The sequence below is a fragment of the Myiozetetes cayanensis genome, unplaced genomic scaffold, assembly GCF_022539395.1.
Source record: "Myiozetetes cayanensis isolate MyiCay16 unplaced genomic scaffold, myiCay2020 scf10, whole genome shotgun sequence".
NCBI lineage: Eukaryota > Metazoa > Chordata > Aves > Passeriformes > Tyrannidae > Myiozetetes > Myiozetetes cayanensis.
Window position 1 is genome coordinate 18,327,236 of NW_026086605.1, and position 19,266 is coordinate 18,346,501.

At 40.2% G+C, this 19,266-nt stretch overlaps 1 protein-coding gene across 1 annotated transcript in view; it reads left to right on the plus strand.

Annotated features, from left to right (window-relative positions):
• The window catches only part of VSTM4 (V-set and transmembrane domain containing 4), a 35,394-nt gene that overhangs the window by 8,639 nt on the left and 7,489 nt on the right, over positions 1 to 19,266 (plus strand). The window contains exons 3-7 of the mRNA XM_050305223.1: positions 3,492 to 3,560; positions 4,691 to 4,798; positions 8,020 to 8,053; positions 13,050 to 13,162; positions 14,016 to 14,077. Coding sequence (XP_050161180.1) covers positions 3,492 to 3,560; positions 4,691 to 4,798; positions 8,020 to 8,053; positions 13,050 to 13,162; positions 14,016 to 14,077 — 386 coding nt within the window. The remainder of the gene's footprint in view (positions 1 to 3,491; positions 3,561 to 4,690; positions 4,799 to 8,019; positions 8,054 to 13,049; positions 13,163 to 14,015; positions 14,078 to 19,266) is intronic.

The following is a 19,266-nucleotide window of genomic DNA, read 5'->3' on the forward strand; positions in this document are numbered from 1 at the left end:
GAATACATTTCTTCAGAAAATAAGCCTCATTGATGGAGATGGAGTCAACTACAGTACTTTGCAGTGCTTTCAGTAGGTCCAGCTAAAATTTGAACTGTTGCAATTTGCCCCTTTAGATGTGGTGAATACAAGACATCAAATAGGATTTATAACAAGGCTATTGTTAAATCTTGTCAGTAAACCCAGGAGAAATCCATGTGCTGATGTTGCCAAGAACTGTTTCCTACTTCAGCCCCTTCAGCCTCAGCAACATCCCCTCTCTAAGCTAAGGCAAACCTTTCGTCATTTTACCAAAGGCACCTTCTCCTTCCCTGGGCTTGTGTGGTCAGTGTTAGCCTAAAACCAAATTAGTGGTCTTCATTATAGTACAGAATACATCAGAAAACAGTTTATTTGAGAAAAAAAAATAATAAAAAAGGAGACATCAGAAAAATGTTCTCCCACTCTCTTCCTATCAGAAAACTCAAAATAATGAATAGTCTTCTTGGAACAATATACAGCACCTCCAAACCATGATTTACAGTCAGGTAATTCCTCAGGGTACTGCACATCTCTTAGGAAGAGCAATACATATTCCAAATGGTTTACAATCCAAGAGAAGAGACTACCCCTGTTGGGGGGAAAACATGGAAAATTAGACAGTCCAGCTATAATCTTATTAGCATGGACAACAAAATCAAGTAGATCAGAACAACCTGTCTTGTTGGGAAGCTTATGTGTCAGAATTTGCCACAGAAGAAAGCCTGAGTTCTGTTAAAAATTAGTTACATGTGACATTGTATAACAGTAAAAACATAGTAAAATACAGGAATGCCAGACTTTTTTTCCCTCAGAATGAACAAACACCCTTTTTTTTCCTGGGAAGTTATTCTGAAATGCTTGGCAAAAATCTACACAGGTGATACTTTCATGAAACAAATTAATAGATTTGTTAAAATATTCAGGATGAGCTTCCCATCACAACTGAACAATTTCATTAATCCTAAAAGTTCTGTATCCACTGAGTTAGCCCTAGACCTCACATCCCTTCAGGGCACTCCTTAATGAATTCCCTTTCCAGTAAGATACTTGTTCTTTAATGACTTGCCATATGAAACCCTCTTGAGAAGTTCAGACCTCATTGGTAATATGGAGGACATCACTGGACTCCTATTCTATTACAGAGATTGTACAGAGATTGCTAGCAGAAAAAAAATCATGGATTAACATAATTGACATCATCTAATCTGATGTAATTAAAAATATCAGCATGCATAAACAATCTGGCTGAGGAGAGCAGAGAGAGTTTTGAAACTGATCCAGCATTCAGAGTATTTTTATTCTAGCGTTATGTTGTACAACTGTTATGATGTTGATAGTCATCCATCCTCCTGAAAGAGAGAGGACAACTCTATGCAAACTTGACAGCTATTTTCCTTCTTAATTGAGCTAGAACATAGTCATTCGGTCAGCCCTTTTTCTAGGCTATTGAGGTGAGCTGGTACAACTTGTGGGCATGCAGTCTTTATTCTCAGGAAAAAACTGCCACATACAGGCTGGGGAATTATGCTGGCTGAGAACTTGAGCTGTTCTGAACTCAGCAGTGAATGGCCATTGTGATACAGCAGTGACAGAGCAGTTTATATTAGTTAAGATGTTCAGCCTACTCTGTTCCTACATTTGAGTCAGTGACACTGAGGATAAGTAGATATGTTCTGCTTTACAGCTCAGGTATGCAATTTCTGAAGCATTTGAACAGTTTCAAAAAGTCCATGCATGCATGGGTGGGTTTTTTCAGATAGGTAGGTATCATGCCCGTGTATATTTAAAAGGCACAGCATGGAAGCCGACTTTTGAAGAAAGTAAAAAGAAAAAGAACTTTTGAGCAGTGCTCTTACTTTGGGTCTCTCACTCTGTTATTTGGGTGCTGTTGTAGGAATTACAGAGCAGTTTGACCTGCTAATGGACATTTACAAGGGCTTTGGAAGGAAGGCAAGTTGAGCAAGATCGAGGCCTACAGAGTCAGTCCTGAAGCTGGGGAAATGCTATCACAGAATCACAGAATCATAAAATGGGTTTGGTTGGAAGGTATCACAATGGGCCATGTAGTCCAAGCTTACTGCTCAAGCACTGTCATCCTAGAACACATTGCACAGGATAGTGTCCACCTGGTTCTTTAATATCTCCTCTGAGGGAGACTCCACAACCTCTCTCTGCAATCTGTTCCAGTGCTCGGTCACCTGCACAGTAAAAGTTCTTCCTCACATTGAGGTGGAACATCCTGTGCATCGGTTTCTGCCTGTTGCCTCTTGTCCTATTGCTTGGCACCACTGATTAGAGCCTGGCTCTATCCTTTTGACACTCTCCCTTCAGAGACTTACATTGATGAGGTCCTCTGTCAGTCATCTCTTCTTGAGGCTGAACAAGGCAGCTCCCTCAGCCTTTCCTTGCGAGAGAGATGCTCCAGTCCTTCAAGCATCTTTGTTGCCCTCCACTGAGGCAACAAACCCAATCCATGAGCTCCATGTCTCTCATGTACTGAGGATCCCAGAACTGGACAGAGCACTGCACTGATGCATGGGGTTATTCTTCCCCAGGTGCAGGACCCTGAATTTGCCTTTGTTGAATTTAAGATGGTTAAGGACCTGTCAAGGTCCTTCTGAAGGGCTGTGCAGCACTCTGGGATAGCAGCCACTCCTCTCAGCTCTGTGTCGTCAGTGTGTTGGCAGAGTTTACTTCGGCGCCAAACATTGCTAGAACGACTTCCCTGTTTTTCTAAAAGTGCTGTGCCTGATGTGGCTGGCTCCCAGTCAGTTCTCAGGAAGTCTTCAGATCTGTGTCCTTCACCAAAGTTGCCATTCTTCCCATTATTTTTTTTAACTTCACTTCTAAGACATAGAAGTACACTATAGTGTTAAAACTTCTTACTTGTAACTGTAAGGGAAAATAAATTCTCATTCTCTTGAGTGTAAGTTGTTTATCTCCTCTCTCAGAAGTAGTATGGTTTGGTCCAGAAACACAAACTGTAACCCTAGAGGTACAAGTTCGGAGTAGCAGAAACACGGAGTCAGAATAAAACCAGCTACATACAACATTAATGGCAGCTTTTCCCCTGCTGTACTCAGACCATCTCCACAAAGCCATTACAGACCTTACAAGCACATCACCACGCTATTCCAAGGCCTAGGCTCTTCTAATGCATTGTTTCAATTCTCTTCCTATTCTTCACTGCATTTAACTTTTGATTGAAAAGCCACACATTGCATCTTGCCCAGAATAAGAGGACAACAAGGAGGCAGTCTCAAACCATATGGCTCTTGTGGAGTGTGTCAAGCCATATAAGATTTGCTGGAAGACATGTCTACAATGCTGTTGTGTAAATAGTTTCATTGAAAGGTAATTATCCTGTGACATAAAGCAAGAGTGCACTAAAGCAGAATACATTTACTTCAAGAAGTCCAAACTTTTTATGCCACACAATTTTTCAATTCTTGTCACTTTTTTTTTTCCAGTGATTTCATCAAAATCTTCTGATCATCCCACTTTCAAGAAAAATCATGAAGCTTGGAAATTTTTTGAAGGTAAAGATGCATGTAACTGCTACTGCTTCTATACACATTGTTAGTTTTTTCAAATACTACAGGACAACTAAAGTGCCCCAAATCACGACCAATTTTGCTAGTTCCTGTGCAAACCTAGGCCTTGCCTGAGAATCCATCCCCCAAAGTACAAGCACACCACTTATAACTGCAGTGCTTCCTGCCAGGCAGGAATGCTGGCTTACAGGATGGCCCTGATACTGTGGAGAGCCTTGCTTTTTAAACCATAATTTATAAACTATATTGTTGCACTGCATAAGGGGAACAAAACACTGAACTGCGGGTCAGGGGTCCCGTTCCAGCAATGCTATTTTCTGCAAGAACACTTGACCTCTGAGGCTTAGTTTCCTCTCTGTGAAGCAGGAAAGAAGCCAATATTCCCCCCTAAGGACGTTTCAAGACATTAATGGGTAGAGCATCCTTAAAGTACTCTAAAAAGAGTTCTAGTAAAAGCAGAAATGAGTAATTAAAGATTTCTTTTCCTTCTGAACAAAATACTTCATCTTGATCTGCCACAGAACAACTCCTGTCAGCTCCACTGGGAATGTGATACAGCACCTGAATGAAAGCCATAAAGGGAGACTGAGTCTGTAGTTTGAAAAAGAAAAAAAAAGCATACAAAAATTTCAAACCAGTACTGCCAGCAGAAAAAGCATTTGCAGATTTTCTTGCCTCTTTCCCAGCCACTCAGCACTCCCCCCACTTCTACTTTTCTTGTTGTATTGTTTGGGTGTTTCTTTTTTTCTCTTTTGTTAAAAAAAAAAAAAAAAAAAAAAGTACAGCTGTTTGAACTGGGAAATAATCCAACTGAAGTCCTTTTGGTTTTTGGGTTGCCACTCAAAAAAAGAAAAGGAACAACCCAAACCAGTCCTTCACTCTCTCCAGAAAGTCAGATCTCATGGGTGTAGTTACACCTATTTGCATTTATGGAGATTTCAACCAAATTTTAAACTAAGCAGGAAAGTTTCAAGAGTGTTAAACTATTTCTGAACTCTAATCCTACATCTTTAGGGCCAGAGTCTATTTAGATCTTGTAGATGTAAATTTTTTCTATCCTGTCATCATGAAGAATACAGCTCTAACACTGATTGTCATCTGTGCTTGGTTTTCAGACCTATATGTGTATGCAGTGTTTGTGTGTTCCATAGGAATCATCAGCGTCCTCCTTTTTACACTTGTCATTCTCTGTCAGTCACTTCTGAACAAGAGGAGATCCACAGGTGAGTGAGATGTAATTCTTGATGACTGCAAAGCCCTTATCAAAAAGGGGGCAGAGGTGGGGGAGAAGAGAATGCAGGAGAAATAAATATTTCCTTGCCTTGATTGTAATTAAAAAAAAAAAAATTGCTAGGAAGAAAACTTCTTTCAACCAAACTAGAACAAAGTCATTTTCCTCCCTTTGAATAGCTATTTCACTTTACATGTTTTCAAAAATCTGTCACCTTTGCACAAACACAAGTTAAAGGCTGTTGGAACTTCTTTCAAAGGAGACCAAGTGCTGTATCATTAAGTTGCATTCTGACCAGAATCTAACATTTTGCATGAGTCATGTTTCTGCACATGTGTAGAAGGGTTTCAAAGCAGTCTTGCACTGTTCTGTTTTAATCTCTCTTCCTGAGTAGATGTCAATATTCTTGGCAATATGAGGGTTTTTATTAGTACTCCCTCATTTCTAGCCTTTTTTGAAACTTAAGCATCATTTCAACATTCAAATCTGTCTTTTCATAATAATCTTTCAAGACCAAGGATTATTGTTTCATTCTTCTCTTCCTCCAAGAGAGTTTCTCAAAAAGGCTGCACCTACATCCAAGAAGTCCTGTTGTAAACAAAAGTGCTGTTTCAGATCTGTGCAGTAACCAGTGCAAGCTCTACTTTCATTTCAGTTTAAAAGTGGTTTATTTGGAGACCTCACACAAGCTTCAAGGATGAGATACCAGCATGCTTAGCAGCCACCATGTTAGAGGAGAGCATAAGGACCACTTCTGAACAGAAGGTTTCAGAAGGAGCTTGGTTAGTGATTTGTCTTGTTAATCACAGGAGAGAATCATGACTTTGGTGCCTCTGCAGCACTGCACACATACCACAGAGGAATGAGTGACTCAGATATACAAGTGAGGAGACATGTAAACCAAAAATAGATGTATAGAGAAGCCTTTGCCTGACCACAAACACATTTCAGCCTGTGGTTCCATCTTCCTGGTAATGCGCTTAGTAGAGTAACTCTGATTCTAACAGACCCCAACAACTCTGCTTGCCAAGAGGAAGGAGCAAGATCGATGTTATTCTTCCTACCCTGCTAAGTGATGACAAAGGTTTTGTGCCAAGGGAGTACCCACACTTAAGTATGTTGGTCATGGTGAGTCACTTTGAAGCCACAAGCAATAGACTGATGCATCACAGTTTTTCTTTAGCAGACCCAGTTCTTGGGTTAGAATTCTTGCTTCTGTTTTTGTCAGTTTACGCTGGTGTAAGCATACAAGCAGCTTGGAGGAAATGCCTCTTTACATTGAACCAACACCAGTTAAATATAGAAATAATACACAATATAGAATAACCTCTATAGTTCCCCCACTCCTGCCACAGAGACAACAACAGCTTCCCTTCCTTCTCCCACCACTCCAGCTTCCCCTCCCCAGTTCCTCAGCCCAAAGAGCACAAGGAGGATGATGTGCTCTGCCCCACCCCAGCCCCACATAGATGGAGTGGAGGCAGATACCTAAGCACAGGGAGAAGAGGGAAAGCTGCCCAACCCTCTACAAGAACAACCTGGCCTGATCTGGAACATAGTGGAACTCATACCTGAACTAACAGCTGGAATTTGCTGTAGATGAAGCTGGAGAGTAGTTGAGTCACCATCTCTGGAGGCACTGAAAAGACATGTAGATGTAACTCTTTGGGACATGGTTTAGTGATGGACTTGGCATTGTCAGGGTTAATGGCTGAATTCAATGATCTTAGAGATCTTTTACCTCTAACATCATATAATTTAAACCTAAATGATTCTGTGATCCCTCTGGAATCTCTCTCTGTGAAACCTGAGAAGATCCTGGCTCACCTCAGGGTTCTGGCGTGAGAAAGGTGACACTGAAGCCAGTTCCTCACCGAGGGAGCTCTCAGTTTGACTAGGCTGGTACTGCATCTGGGGCTGGCCCGTAGCACAGGGAGCTGTGGGAAGCTGTGGGAAGCAGCAATGGTTGCAGCTGGCAGTCCCTCTGTGGCTCCAGTAGAAGCCTTTGCCCATTTGTTACAGGAGTGATTGCTCTTCCTAATTCCTGGTTCAGAGGACTGGAGGATTTACTGCAGGGCAAAAAAAAAACCCCAAAAAACATATACCTAGAGATGCTCAAAAGTATGTCAACACTGTACATGAGCTTCTGTTTCTCCCAAAGAATCAGGCCTATTGTTCTCCTGTACATTTAATAAAGGCCTGACAAGTAGATGGAAGCACTGCCTTGCCTGGCTTAGGCATGGCTCCTGTGTTAGCCCCAGCTCCTAGTGTTCTCAGCTCCCCTTTCCTTAGGACCAAAATGCACCTCCTAGGAGCTGTGTAGCTCTTTTGGAATGGGAGTATTTAGGTAAGACCAAATATGAAAACTGTCCCGTAGAGACGGGGGTAGTCATGAGTGCACTATTGTCTGGTTTTTGTGGTCCTTTGAAGGACAGAGAATAAGAAGGGAGGGGGCTGTCTATGTTGTATTCAACTTCTCATCATGGCCTAGGGGTGCACCCTCTCATCCTTCTGAGAAATAAGTTGGCAGAAGGTCGAACAGAAGAGCCGGAGTCTGTCCTCTGAGAGCAGCATAGGAGCCACAAAGCCACAAAAGAGCATCTTAATAACCCTGGCTCCTAAAAGGCTGCAGTGGGGGCAGCTGCCCTTGCTCAGGACTACTGACTCAAAGGAATATGAAGTAGAAGGATTTGCACAGCTCCCATACAGGGCTGTCAGAGACAGGATAGTGGCTGGACTGGACCTCTGATCTGATCCCAGGAGGCAATCCCTTTATGCCTGTGGCCATAATCTAACTTACATTAGGAACAGCAGTGGCTCCTGTGGGTGAATGGTTTATTTCAGGCTTCTGGAAATAAATACAGGCACCACAAGGGAAATAAAAGTCTTCAAAGTAAAATTACTGGCCTGCTGTGCTTTTCCTTAGCAAGCTGTCTTTTGGCTGGGCTGACCACTGGAATGTATGTTGCCCAGGACTTTCACAGCAGATTTTGTTGTTGTTTGATACATTCTCCTCTCCCAAGCCTAGCTATTGTCATTGAGTCAGATTACAATTTAATGCCCAGTATAGTGACAATCAGTAGCTCTCCCAGTGTAACCATCTGGCAGTTCCACAGTCTCAGCAACACAGGTCTATCTGCAGTGCCCATTTGTAACTCATAAACTGTGTTGATATGAAGCCACATCTTCCTGTTTTTCTTTTTTTTTTAACAGTGAAGCATTACCTGGTGAAATGCCCCCAGAACAGGTAGGAGATTATACATCTCTTTACTATAACCAAAGGCACCAGTTCTGGTTTTGTTTTGCTAAGTATGCTGAACAAGTGTTTTCCAAAATGTTTACAGAAAGATAGAGTCCCAGGTCCATGACTCATGAATGTGCCTGCTGTGTATGAAAAGGAACATCTGCTGGGCTAGCTGTAGGTCCTGAAGGTGCTTTAGTGACAAGCCTCTTCTTGATGCTCTGCTTTGCTTATTGAAGCCAACTTTTATCTTGTGTGACTTTCCAGGGTTTCCCAGCACCTCACTGGATGACTTACGCCATCCACATAAATAGAACAAATCTCAATGTCACCTTGTTATTCCCACACCCAGGAACAGGGAGTGGGGCTAAAGCTGATTTTCAAGGTCCACAGTCTATTCCCAGCTGAAGACTCCAAGTGATGGGAAAAATTCTACTTCTGCTGCAGTCATTAATCACTGTCCCTTTAAATACCACCAGCTGCCAAAAGTTTTTGGTGGTGTGGTGCTATAAAACTGATTTCTATTGCACGATTTTCCTGAGATATGCATTGTGCTGGAACTGCAGTAAAAAAATATGACAAGTATTTTACAAACAAAAAAGATGAAAGAGGGGTGCCTCATAACAACACAGAAGCACAGCTGTTTCCCAGTTTTCAGTGACATAAACCATGTGTTTCTAGCCTTGTAGTTTAAATCCAGTACATCTTTGTATCACATACTGTTTCTCATAGTATCTCTAGATACTACAGGATTCGATGCCAAGTATAGCACACAGCAGAACCTCCAAGAGTGTGATTTTTAGTGCATTCTCATGGGATTATCACTGAATTCAATCTAACCAACACTCAGATGGAAGTGAAGTCACAACAAAGCTGCACAGAGTTCAGGAGAGGCCAGTACAAACTGCAACTTTCATGTTATTCATGGAAAGATCTTTGTTCTGTGACCCTGACCAGCTATTGCACCACACCAAAAATTCACATAGACAGCTCAGCAGTTTTAATTTTGCCCTGGATGTTTTCTCTTTCCCCCTTCTTTATTAGCTGCTGGGACAAAGTTGGAGTTACAAAAGCAAGCAAACAAAGAAAGAATGGCGAGGGGGAGGAAATCAAAGTAGATTGGTAGAGAACACAAAAAGAGAAGAAAAATAAGACCTGGTGGAAAAAATGGAGCATGGCAGTTGGATAAAAAGACTTGTACTACAAAACCTACGTCTCTGGGAATAGATGATGTAGCAGTGATACTACTGCGAACACTACAGTTAGGAGACTGAACAGTAGGGAGAAAAGAAGCCACTGTGATTTCTTCGTTGTAAAACAGAATCTCCAGAAGTAAAAGAAATGCATGACTTTATATAGACAAAAATACAGTTTTGTGTATTTCAGTGTGACAAGATATGCTAATGAAATCCTTGATCACACAAATGCATGGATAAAATGTATTGAAATCAGGGCTTTAAAATTAAATAGCTATGAAAATTATACCAGTATCATAATTTTAATTATGTTTTGCACATGGTACCATTTATTGTCCACTCTGTTCAAAACACAAACCGTTAATTCCTTTGAACTCATTGCTCTTCACCTGCACATTCCTTATCTTGGAACTTATTCCAACACATTTAGACCCAAAACTCAGTGTCTAAATACCCATTAGGCCAAACTGATTAAATAATTTGCGTGAGATACTTGCATTTTAAAATTACTATGCTGTGCAAAATTTAGCCTTGATTAGAGAGGCTGAGCTCAAACTCCCTTAGTGATATTTCAAACCACAGAGCAGAATCCAGCTTCAAAATTACATTAATAGTCTGGTGTCTAAGAAATGTCTGTAATCCCACTGTAGTAATACCTAAGCATCTTAAAATATTTTATGTCTTGACATCAGAATGGTATTTTTACTTTTAATTGGAATCTGAAGCACAACAGGCTAAGTGATTTGTCCTAGGTCTCACAAAATGGCAGTGGTAGAAAAGAAAATTAAATCCAGATTTCCTGAGTAGAACAAAACAAATGTTAGGTTTCGGTTTGCTACTTGACCAATAACAAATTAAGGGAAAAAAATAAGTTCACCAAAACCCATTTCTCTACCACATTTTAAAAATAACTATCTACATAAGAAAGTACTGTTATTTTTGGTTTTCCAAACCACCTAATTCCATTTTTGATGTTTTCTTTTCTTTAAATATCCTCCTTATTATTATTTTTCTTGTTATTGGATCGTTTTGTCAGTTTTCAAATCCAGAAACCACCAGGAGGTGTAGCTTTGAAAGCAGGATTTTTTTCTTTCCTTTATATTTGTTTTGGCCTAAACTTTCTAGTCCTTCAGTGACTGCTCTTCTGGAGACAAATAATTTATAATTTGAGATTAATAAAGTGCTCGCCTCAGAAAGCTGTCCACCTTGAGGCCTCGGTTCCACAGTGCCAGTCTGACATCATGGGAACAAATTTGCTAGAACAAACCAGAACCAAGTACCCAATCCATCCCTGGCACCTTTCCATGCATCTCCCCTATCTGGAAAATATATAAGCAGCTTCTAGTTCATTCGAGTGAGTTTTTTGTCATCCGCCTGCAGACCTTTGACATGGGAAAATAGCTGATTTTGATGACAATGGGAAAAGTTCCAAATCCTAGACTCTAATGGGGATAGTATAGCAAAAATTCTAGGAGTTTCCCAGCTCTTGGAACAGCCATGACCTCCAGGGAAGCTGCTGTCTGGGTTCCATGATTATTAGATACCTTTCACAGGTTATTCCCACAAACTCTTGTATTTTTCTTGCTCTCTAAATACTCACTAGATCCTTCAAGAAATGCACAACGTGACACTGTTGAAATAGAAACCAGGAGGCTGGAGGAGGAGCTGGAGATAAAAAAACTTTCCTTTTAGACATAGAACAAGACAAGCTCACAAAGAGGCAGTGTTTCAGAGCCAAGGAGTCTTTTCTGAGCCTCCTTGTTTGGTTTGAGGAGCCCAGTTCTAAGATAGCAAGTATAGTTATTGCATCTCCCAGAATTACTTAACCCTGTATGGCCCTGGCATTTAAAAGAAACACGTAAGTCACAAATAAATGTCTCTGTAGCTTCTCTTTTTCATTGGCAATGCAGGAATAATAACTAATGCAATGAATTGACACTATGCCTTTTCATCTATTGTGCTTAAAGTAGCTGGATCAGAACAATAGTATCTTTAATCTATGCATTTGCCTTAATTACCTTGGATTATTAAACCCCAAAACATTTTAAAAAATCATTCTTACCCCTTTTTGGTATTCCTTCTTTGCAGTTTGCAGTTTGGACAAAGGAGCCAGGCAGGACAGTTTCATTTCCTGCTGTTTTTAAACCATTTTATGTCTTGATTTTAATATACAAACAAATAGTTATTATGGGGTAAGTTCATAACAGTGGAAGAAGACTTTGAAATTGGTTCAATGCAGTCCTTAGTTTACATAACTGGTGTGATTTATTTATAAATTGTGAACGTATTTTACTTTTTCAAACCTTTTTAGAAAGTTTGGCAGCAAACCTATGTTTTTCACTGAGTATATGAAACAGAACTCAGGAAAATCAGCAAAACAGAGTCTTACTGCAATCTACACAAGTGTAAATCTAGAGTGATTTTACCAATGGAAGTGACATTAATTTGGATTTACAACTGTGTAAAATGGTAATATCTGTTATTTTGTTGTTCTTGTGTGGGCAATAGCTGAGACATCTAAATTTTCATTAAGTCTTTGGCCCAATTCGAATATTTTATTCTATTAATATAAAGAGAATGTTTCATTATGCAAAAGAACCTGGAGAGGAATAGCAACTTGGGATGAATTATTTAAAATTCAGTGAAACCAGTGTTATCAGTGTTATGACTATGGAGACTTTGGCTGGATCCCATTGTGTGGTGGAACTCACCAGCACAGAACAGAAAGGTCCCCACAACCCTACTGCGTTAATCTTTGCCAGGGTGAGCCCCAGGTCAGATGCAGCTGAGCAACAACTGCTTACCAAGTCACCTCCATCACTGCAGTCATCCTAACTAACTGGTTTACATTCTCTTCCCACCCCAGCTGTAAGTTAGAGTTTCTTTCATTACCAATTAAGCCAACACAGTTTTATCTCCCTTTAGCAGCAAGCTGGGAGCCCCTGCACAGTCAGTTACTCAGCTGACATGCGGTGACACGAGCGCTGCAACCTGACTGCATATCCAAGCCCTAGATATTCAAAGCAGGATTTATGACCTCAGGCTTTGTGAGATGATAAGGGTAAAAAAATCCAGACTTAGAGGGTGTTAGACTGTAATAGTCCAAACACAGAAGCTCTCTTGGATAGGAATCTGTTGAAATATAACTTGTACTCTTCCCTCATAGCAACCAGCACTTTTTCAGCATAGGTGTATTGGAGAATGCCCAAATTAGAGACTGGGGCATAGTTTCCCCATTTTATATTCCCTGAGCATGCTGGCCCCCTTGAAGAAGCTAGGTTTTGCAAATGTGGGTTTGTGAGCTGCCTGAATACATGCTGCATGCTCTCCTGGCCTGCTGGCCCGTCAGCCAGTCTTAGCCCAGAATCTGCACTGAAGATTTCGCTTTTCTGAACACTCTCCATGAGAGCTTATGCAAGTCACTTAACCTGTCTGTGCCTCTGGCCCTCAAGGGCAGGTGGGTAAAAGTTCATCCTGGGTGCAGCAGTGGGATCATATGTCTTTTTAAGGAATAGGTGCTATGAAAGGAGTCTTGCTTAAACCTGACAGTTTGCATTTGCTGTGCCAGGATGAATCAAACTCTATGAGTTTCTCTGCCACACTGTATGGCTGAAAAAATGTCAGACCCAGGGCATTTCAAACCCCCATAAGAGGTTTTTCATTATATCCCCAGATCACAATCCAGATTATTGGGCAGGGATCCTCACAAGTGGAAGGTGGTGTGTTTGCATGAACTCACTAGGACAAACTGTCTTTGCCTCCATTGCCTTCATTTCCCCCCCCACTTACGGGCCTGTGCTTTGCAGTTCCGGGGAAACAGTCACCAGTGTGACAAGCCTGTCTCCTCTACAGCCTAAGAAGGTAAAGAAAAAGAAAGAGAAAGAGAAACTGGAGCAGCCACCAGCCATCCCAGCAAAAGGTATGAAAACAGAGATGCAGCGGTATTTCAAGTCCTGGGCACAACCATGGAGGAACAGGAGAGCATGGGATGTCAGGACTCCTGCACTCTGCCACTGACTTTGCCTGTAAGGTGACCTGTGCTTGCTCCCATTACTGGGGAAAGAAATGTCCTGTGCCTGCTGCTGGAACCAGGCTCTCAACTCCCTGTAGCTTTAGCCATTGTGAGAAGCTACTCTCTCAGTCCAAGCAAGAGGTCTCAAGCTCCCACTAACCAGAGGGGAGAGAGAAGCCTCTGTGGCAATATTCATCCTGCTCAAAGAGAAGATTAAAGTTAGGCAAGTTGAAATTACATGTTGGAGGTATTTTGAGGGAAGGCAGCACATTGCACTCATAAAATTGCAGGTGCACTTGGGAAGTCAAGCAAGCTGAGCAGATAAAGACCAGTCCCTTGGGGACCTCACTTTCAAAGAGGATTTGTGACACTGGGGCTGGTCTCACAAACTCTTGGGTGTACTTTCAGAGCATCACTGCCAATCCTAAGCCAGTGGGAGACAGGAGGGAAAGGACCTCAAGGTTTACTGTGGGTTAGATCACTAGTGATCAGTTCTCAATGGGTATATTTGCTGTATCATTTGCATGCAAACAGCATGTCTTGCATATCAGATTCTTTAATATTTTGGATTTTTCTAATACATGAGCATTATGCTTCATTGTAAAATATGTTATGTGAAATACAGTTAATCTCTGCTATAAATACATGTATTTGTTCCTAATTTGCTATTAATCTCTAATTTATAGATTGCTAATACATATACTAAAAATTACAGGAAATGATAATAATATGAAATGATCCCTTAAAATTTATTTTATAGCTCCAATTGCCAATAATTTCCCTAAGCCCAAGCTCTTGAAACCTCAAAGAAAATTGATCCTGGTAAGTACTTTTCTATGACATCATTTTCTGCATATTCTTCTCTCTCAAAACAAATGCTGTAATGTTGCCAGAACTCTAGATGCATAAACTATAAATTGGCTTAAAAATCATCCTGGTCCTAATTTTTTTTTTAAGCAATATTTTTTCAAGTGAGGAATTATCTTGGCTCTCTTAATTTTGAGCATTACGTTATACTGGATTATGTTTTCCAGCTTTCTAACAGTTGTCGTGTCTACAAATTTAGCCTGTTCTTAAATGAAACCTGCTATTGATTCTTACATGCTTCTGGCAGCTGGTGCTTTGGAAAAAGTACTAGTTACTGACAGAATCATAACTGTACTGGTTATGATTATACAAACTGCTTTTGAGACTTTTCAAGTCAGAAATGATGAGCCTGATTCTGCACTACACTGGTGTAAGTCAGGAATAACTTGAATTGCAGGAATATTATGTGTTTGTATAGTTCATACTAAGGAAAAAAAACCTCATGTGACAGTTTCTCTTGAATATGAGTTTCTGTTTGAAAAATACCCCTGCAGATACATGCCAGACAAACCAGATAGACGGTGAGATGTTTCTCTGCTTTTGTAACAAATCAGTACCTGGACAAGACATGCAGCAGTAATAGAGACACAGTTTTACACCAGCTAACTTCAGCTCCCTACATAGCCAATAGAAAGAGAGACAAGTTAAAGTAGGAGCCTGATGCTCCCAGTTATTCAGGCTACTGCTCTGAATTGCCTTTGGGGAATCTTTTCTCCCTTCTCTGATAATAGAGAGAGAGCCCAGAAAAACTAACTCTCTAACTTAGGTGAAGGTGGGTGCCTAAAATTAGGCCACTGGAATAACCCAAATGCCATGGGATGGTTTCATTTTCTGATGAGGGTTAGAATTGGGAACCTTCCCACCAATTAAATAACCTCTACCCTTTAAAGCATGGTCAGGGTACAGCCCTGGATACCTGGCCATAATGCCAGGTGACTTCAGAACAGCTCAGTTAATATCCTAAGCAGTTCTGCTTGGGTATGGAGCTCATCTCTCCTCTGCTGGTCCTGCAGGGATTGCCCCTTGGCCAGGCTCTGCTCATACAGGTCAGGTTTCAGTACAGGAAAAGACAGAGTTTTAAAAGTCCGTGACAAAAGCCTTATGTCAAGGTAGGTAATAGTGGCAGGCCAAAACTTTGCTAAGAGGACAAAGACACAGATGAAGGCGATTGGCACCAGGGGTGACAGCCACCCTTTGCTGTGCATGCTGCATTAATCTCTGTGCCCAAGCACATCAATTAGTCTTCAGCCCTCTTAGGAAAAGCTCTCACCAGTTAAAGCACTCAGACCCTTTCTGCAGGTCAATAAAGCACATCAACACATGCTGAACTTGAAGTAAATCTGTTTCCAGATGCTTTTTCTTTCTGGAATAATTCCAAGGATAGGCCTCAAATAGCTGTTGGCTCTTCCCATCCTGCTATGCAATCCCAGTCAAGGATCGAACACTTTGAAGGTGAGCAGGAATAAGGCCTTTCCAAACAATGAGATCAGCCTTGTCTTCCCTGGCATGACTGAGGATCCACACGCCTCATGCACAAAGCATACTCTGTTGTAATGCCTTGCTTTTCGACTTGACTCTGGCAGTTATTTCCAAATGTTGGTCTTTTCCCTTTCATATTTCACCTCCGAGTGCAGCTGGAGAGACACAGCAGCCCTCACGATCTATGGATATGAGTTAGTTTTAAGTAAAAAAATAACCTAGCAATAAAGTGCAATAAAGGGCAAAGTAAACTAAACACAAGTCAGTCTATAAGGCACATTCAGAAGTTGAGCAAGACACTCATCAGAGCAGTTTACCATTTCTGTTCCTCTTGCTTCCCTTTACTACGCAGTTGTCTATTTTTTAGTATTCTCAGGAAAAAAAAAAGAAAAAAGAAAAAAAATCGATTTTTTTTTGCTTTTAAAGTATTTTTTCAGTGAGAAAATTAAGCTAATTGAAGTAAAACAAATTTCAAGAAAGATAAAGAATGTTATTAAATACAGAGAAAAAGACATATCAAATTTATCTAAATTAAAATTTCTATTTATTTTCAGCAAACTTGTCAGTCCATTTTTTTAATTGTCAAAAATCTCTCATATTTTAAATTTACAGTCTGCTTTGGGGCAAAAAAGTAGTATCATCATCCTGCCAAATCTCAGCGGGATAAAATAACTTTTTTTCCAACTGTGATTATTGTACAGCTGATGTCTACACTAGGTCTTTTTTCACTGATGGCACATAGTTACTAGGTAATCGTCACTGTAGAGACAAATTTCTGAGTTTCTGGGCTACTTCTGCAGCTTCCCTGCTACTTCCGTGCAACCCAAGGAAGGTACCGTATTGGGGCAGCAGGAGAATATTCTAGAAAACCTAAGATAACAAGCTAGAGTATAAAGGAACATTACAAAATAATTCCAGTGTTTTGGGAAATTTTTTGTAATAACCTAAATACCAGCAAAATTATTTCCAGAGGACATGTGCTTCTGGTTTCTTGAAAGATGTTTATAATAAGCTAGAGAATTTCTTTTGTTGTTAACGTGCTAGAGTGGGTTGCAGTACAATTTTACAAGAATACAATAATCTAGATAAAATATGGACATAATCTCAATGAAAATTAAAAAAAAAAGAGAAAGCCTAATATCATGTTCAATTGCACAGCCTTGAGTAAAGTCTTTTAAATACTCTGCTTAAGTCATATTGCTTTTGCTTTAGCCAGAATAACAATTCTATGCTCCCTCTGTTGCAAAAATATTCCCCATCAGTGTCATTGTCTATTAGCATCAATGAGAAATGTGTACAGATCAAAGGAAATAGAGATGCTGCAATGCAAAAAGGGATGTTTTTTATAGCATGCAAGAAGCACAGAGAGTCATTAGGAAGAAGAAAATTCTAGGGGCCCACAAACTCCTCTCTAAGGGCTGTTCTGCTATAGCCTTAAGTACTTAGCCCTTTGAGTTGGTAGAGATAAATCTTATACTTCCTCAACCAAATTTTCTGGTAAGCCTTTATTGCCTCCTAGAGATTAGCTGTCATAACCCAAGAGTGTCACTTACAGAATATCATCTAAATGAAAAGGCTTTAGTGACTTTACATGAAGGTTTGAACCACCAAGCTGAGGAGCTCCTGTGCAGTTCACTACAACCAATGGTAAGGATGTGACTTCAGGTTAGATCAAACCCTGAAATTTTTACTTATGCAAAATTACGGTCTGTAGTGAGCAATATGTTTGAAAGTCTGGAATTTACAAGTATTCGTTCAAAGGACATGCCATGTCCTGCTCCTGCCATGCCCATAAAGCAGAAGGTTGTTGTTTTGAGCAGGAACTTGACACAAGTTTGATACCTGTGAAACTGAGAAGGCTGTGACTTGGTCTCATCTGTTTGTACTCAGCAAAATCAAGCTCTATATCAGTGTATACTCCTGGATCAAGCAATGCAGACAGGTGCTCCTAAAGCTGCCCAGAAGGTTAAGTTTCCTTCACCTGAAAAAAAACCTTTGAGTATTACATTTCAGAAGTGCACTTCCCATTGAACAATAAACCAACCAGATCCACTGTATATTAAAGCCAGTGAACCTGGAGTTCTTTTGCAAAAGGGGTTTAGATGTGCAAGTCTGATTACCACATCAGAGCTGTGAAATGTAAAGAACTGATTTAGGTTTCTCATTACTGGGAAATTTGTGCCTTCTAAGCAGTGCTCCAGCTTGCTGTCTTTCAGCTTCAGCCTCACAGCAATCTGGGAGCAAATTTACACATTGCAAGATTGTACTTGATGAAGGAGTTGATTTATCCCGTCTTCTTTTTCTTTGCTTACATTTAAGCACTACATCATTCTAGCCAGTCATACTATATGCATCAAGCTAGCTAGGAAAGGTTATGTATGTATATATATATATATACATATATATATATATATATAGCACAACTAGTATGATTCCTCAGTTGTCTTAACTTACCTGGCCCTTTCTTTGAGAAAGGAAAAGGAAGTGAAATACATCTGCTCAGTAATTTGTGATTCTGGATCTCGGATCAATCAGATCCTCCTTTCTTCTGGATGATTTTAAATTAAAAGCTGCACCACCCTCTTTCTTCCACAAGATGTAACAATGGGTGGTGATTTAAGCTCCCAGTTTCCTAAGGCATTATTGGTCTCCAAAGACACCATACATATGATATACAAAGGAGTGGTAAACAGTTTTTCCCTTGACTCTCTGTGATCCTTTAAAATTTCCATTCAGTCCTCATAATTACTCTCTCTGCAAGATGAATAATCTTTTTTTTTAATAGTCTCTCCTTAGGATGTGAGGTGTCCATAGAACATGAATATCATTTGCACATTCAGGTTGACACTCAGAACACCACATATTCAAAACAACTGAGTTATGCCTGCTTTCCCATTCTACTCAGAGGTTGCTATCTTTACACCCAAGTAGGAATAATTTGTATAAATACATAAAATTTCTTGTTGGCATTGGGCAGAGAGACTTGAGTATTTACAAAATCCCACTTCAGATATTTTTTGTGTGATAAAAGTGTCACCAGTGAAGTGAAAACTTTTAATTACTTCCTTGGCTTTTTTTTTTTTTTAAGGATAGAAAGAAATCAGCCTGATTTCCAGCAGTGTTGGCTTAGAATCTAGGAATAACTGCAACTGTAAAAGGAACAGAGCTTTAGCAAAGGTGAGGATGCTCTTCCCCCAAAACTCATTCAATAGGTCTTATTAAATCCTCTTTGTCCTGACTTTGTTATCATAACTTCTGTGGGATTCAATAGCAAAATTTAGATGCAGTGCTGAAAGAGGCTTCACAAACTGTTGTAGATATCATTTTGAGGGAGTATGGGAAGTATTTTATACTTTAGGGAGTAAAAAGTAGGCATCTCAATGGAAAAATTCTGTCCTTTTTAACTTGATAGTGCCACTAGAAGTCATACTTCCTGATCTCCATATTTTCCAGTGTTGTATTTCTTAGCTTTGGCACTGAATGCCTCTCTTTCGATATTTCAGCACTATTACTGGCCAGTAGTTGCATTTCTAGAGGATAACTCATTTTGCAGATCTAGATTCAGAACTTCTGCAGAAGTAATTTTTGAAGCTTCTCTGTTTCTAGGAGAATCTCTGGCTTTCTGACTGCAGCCAAGTCACTGACATTGGTAAACAGTTGAAGCT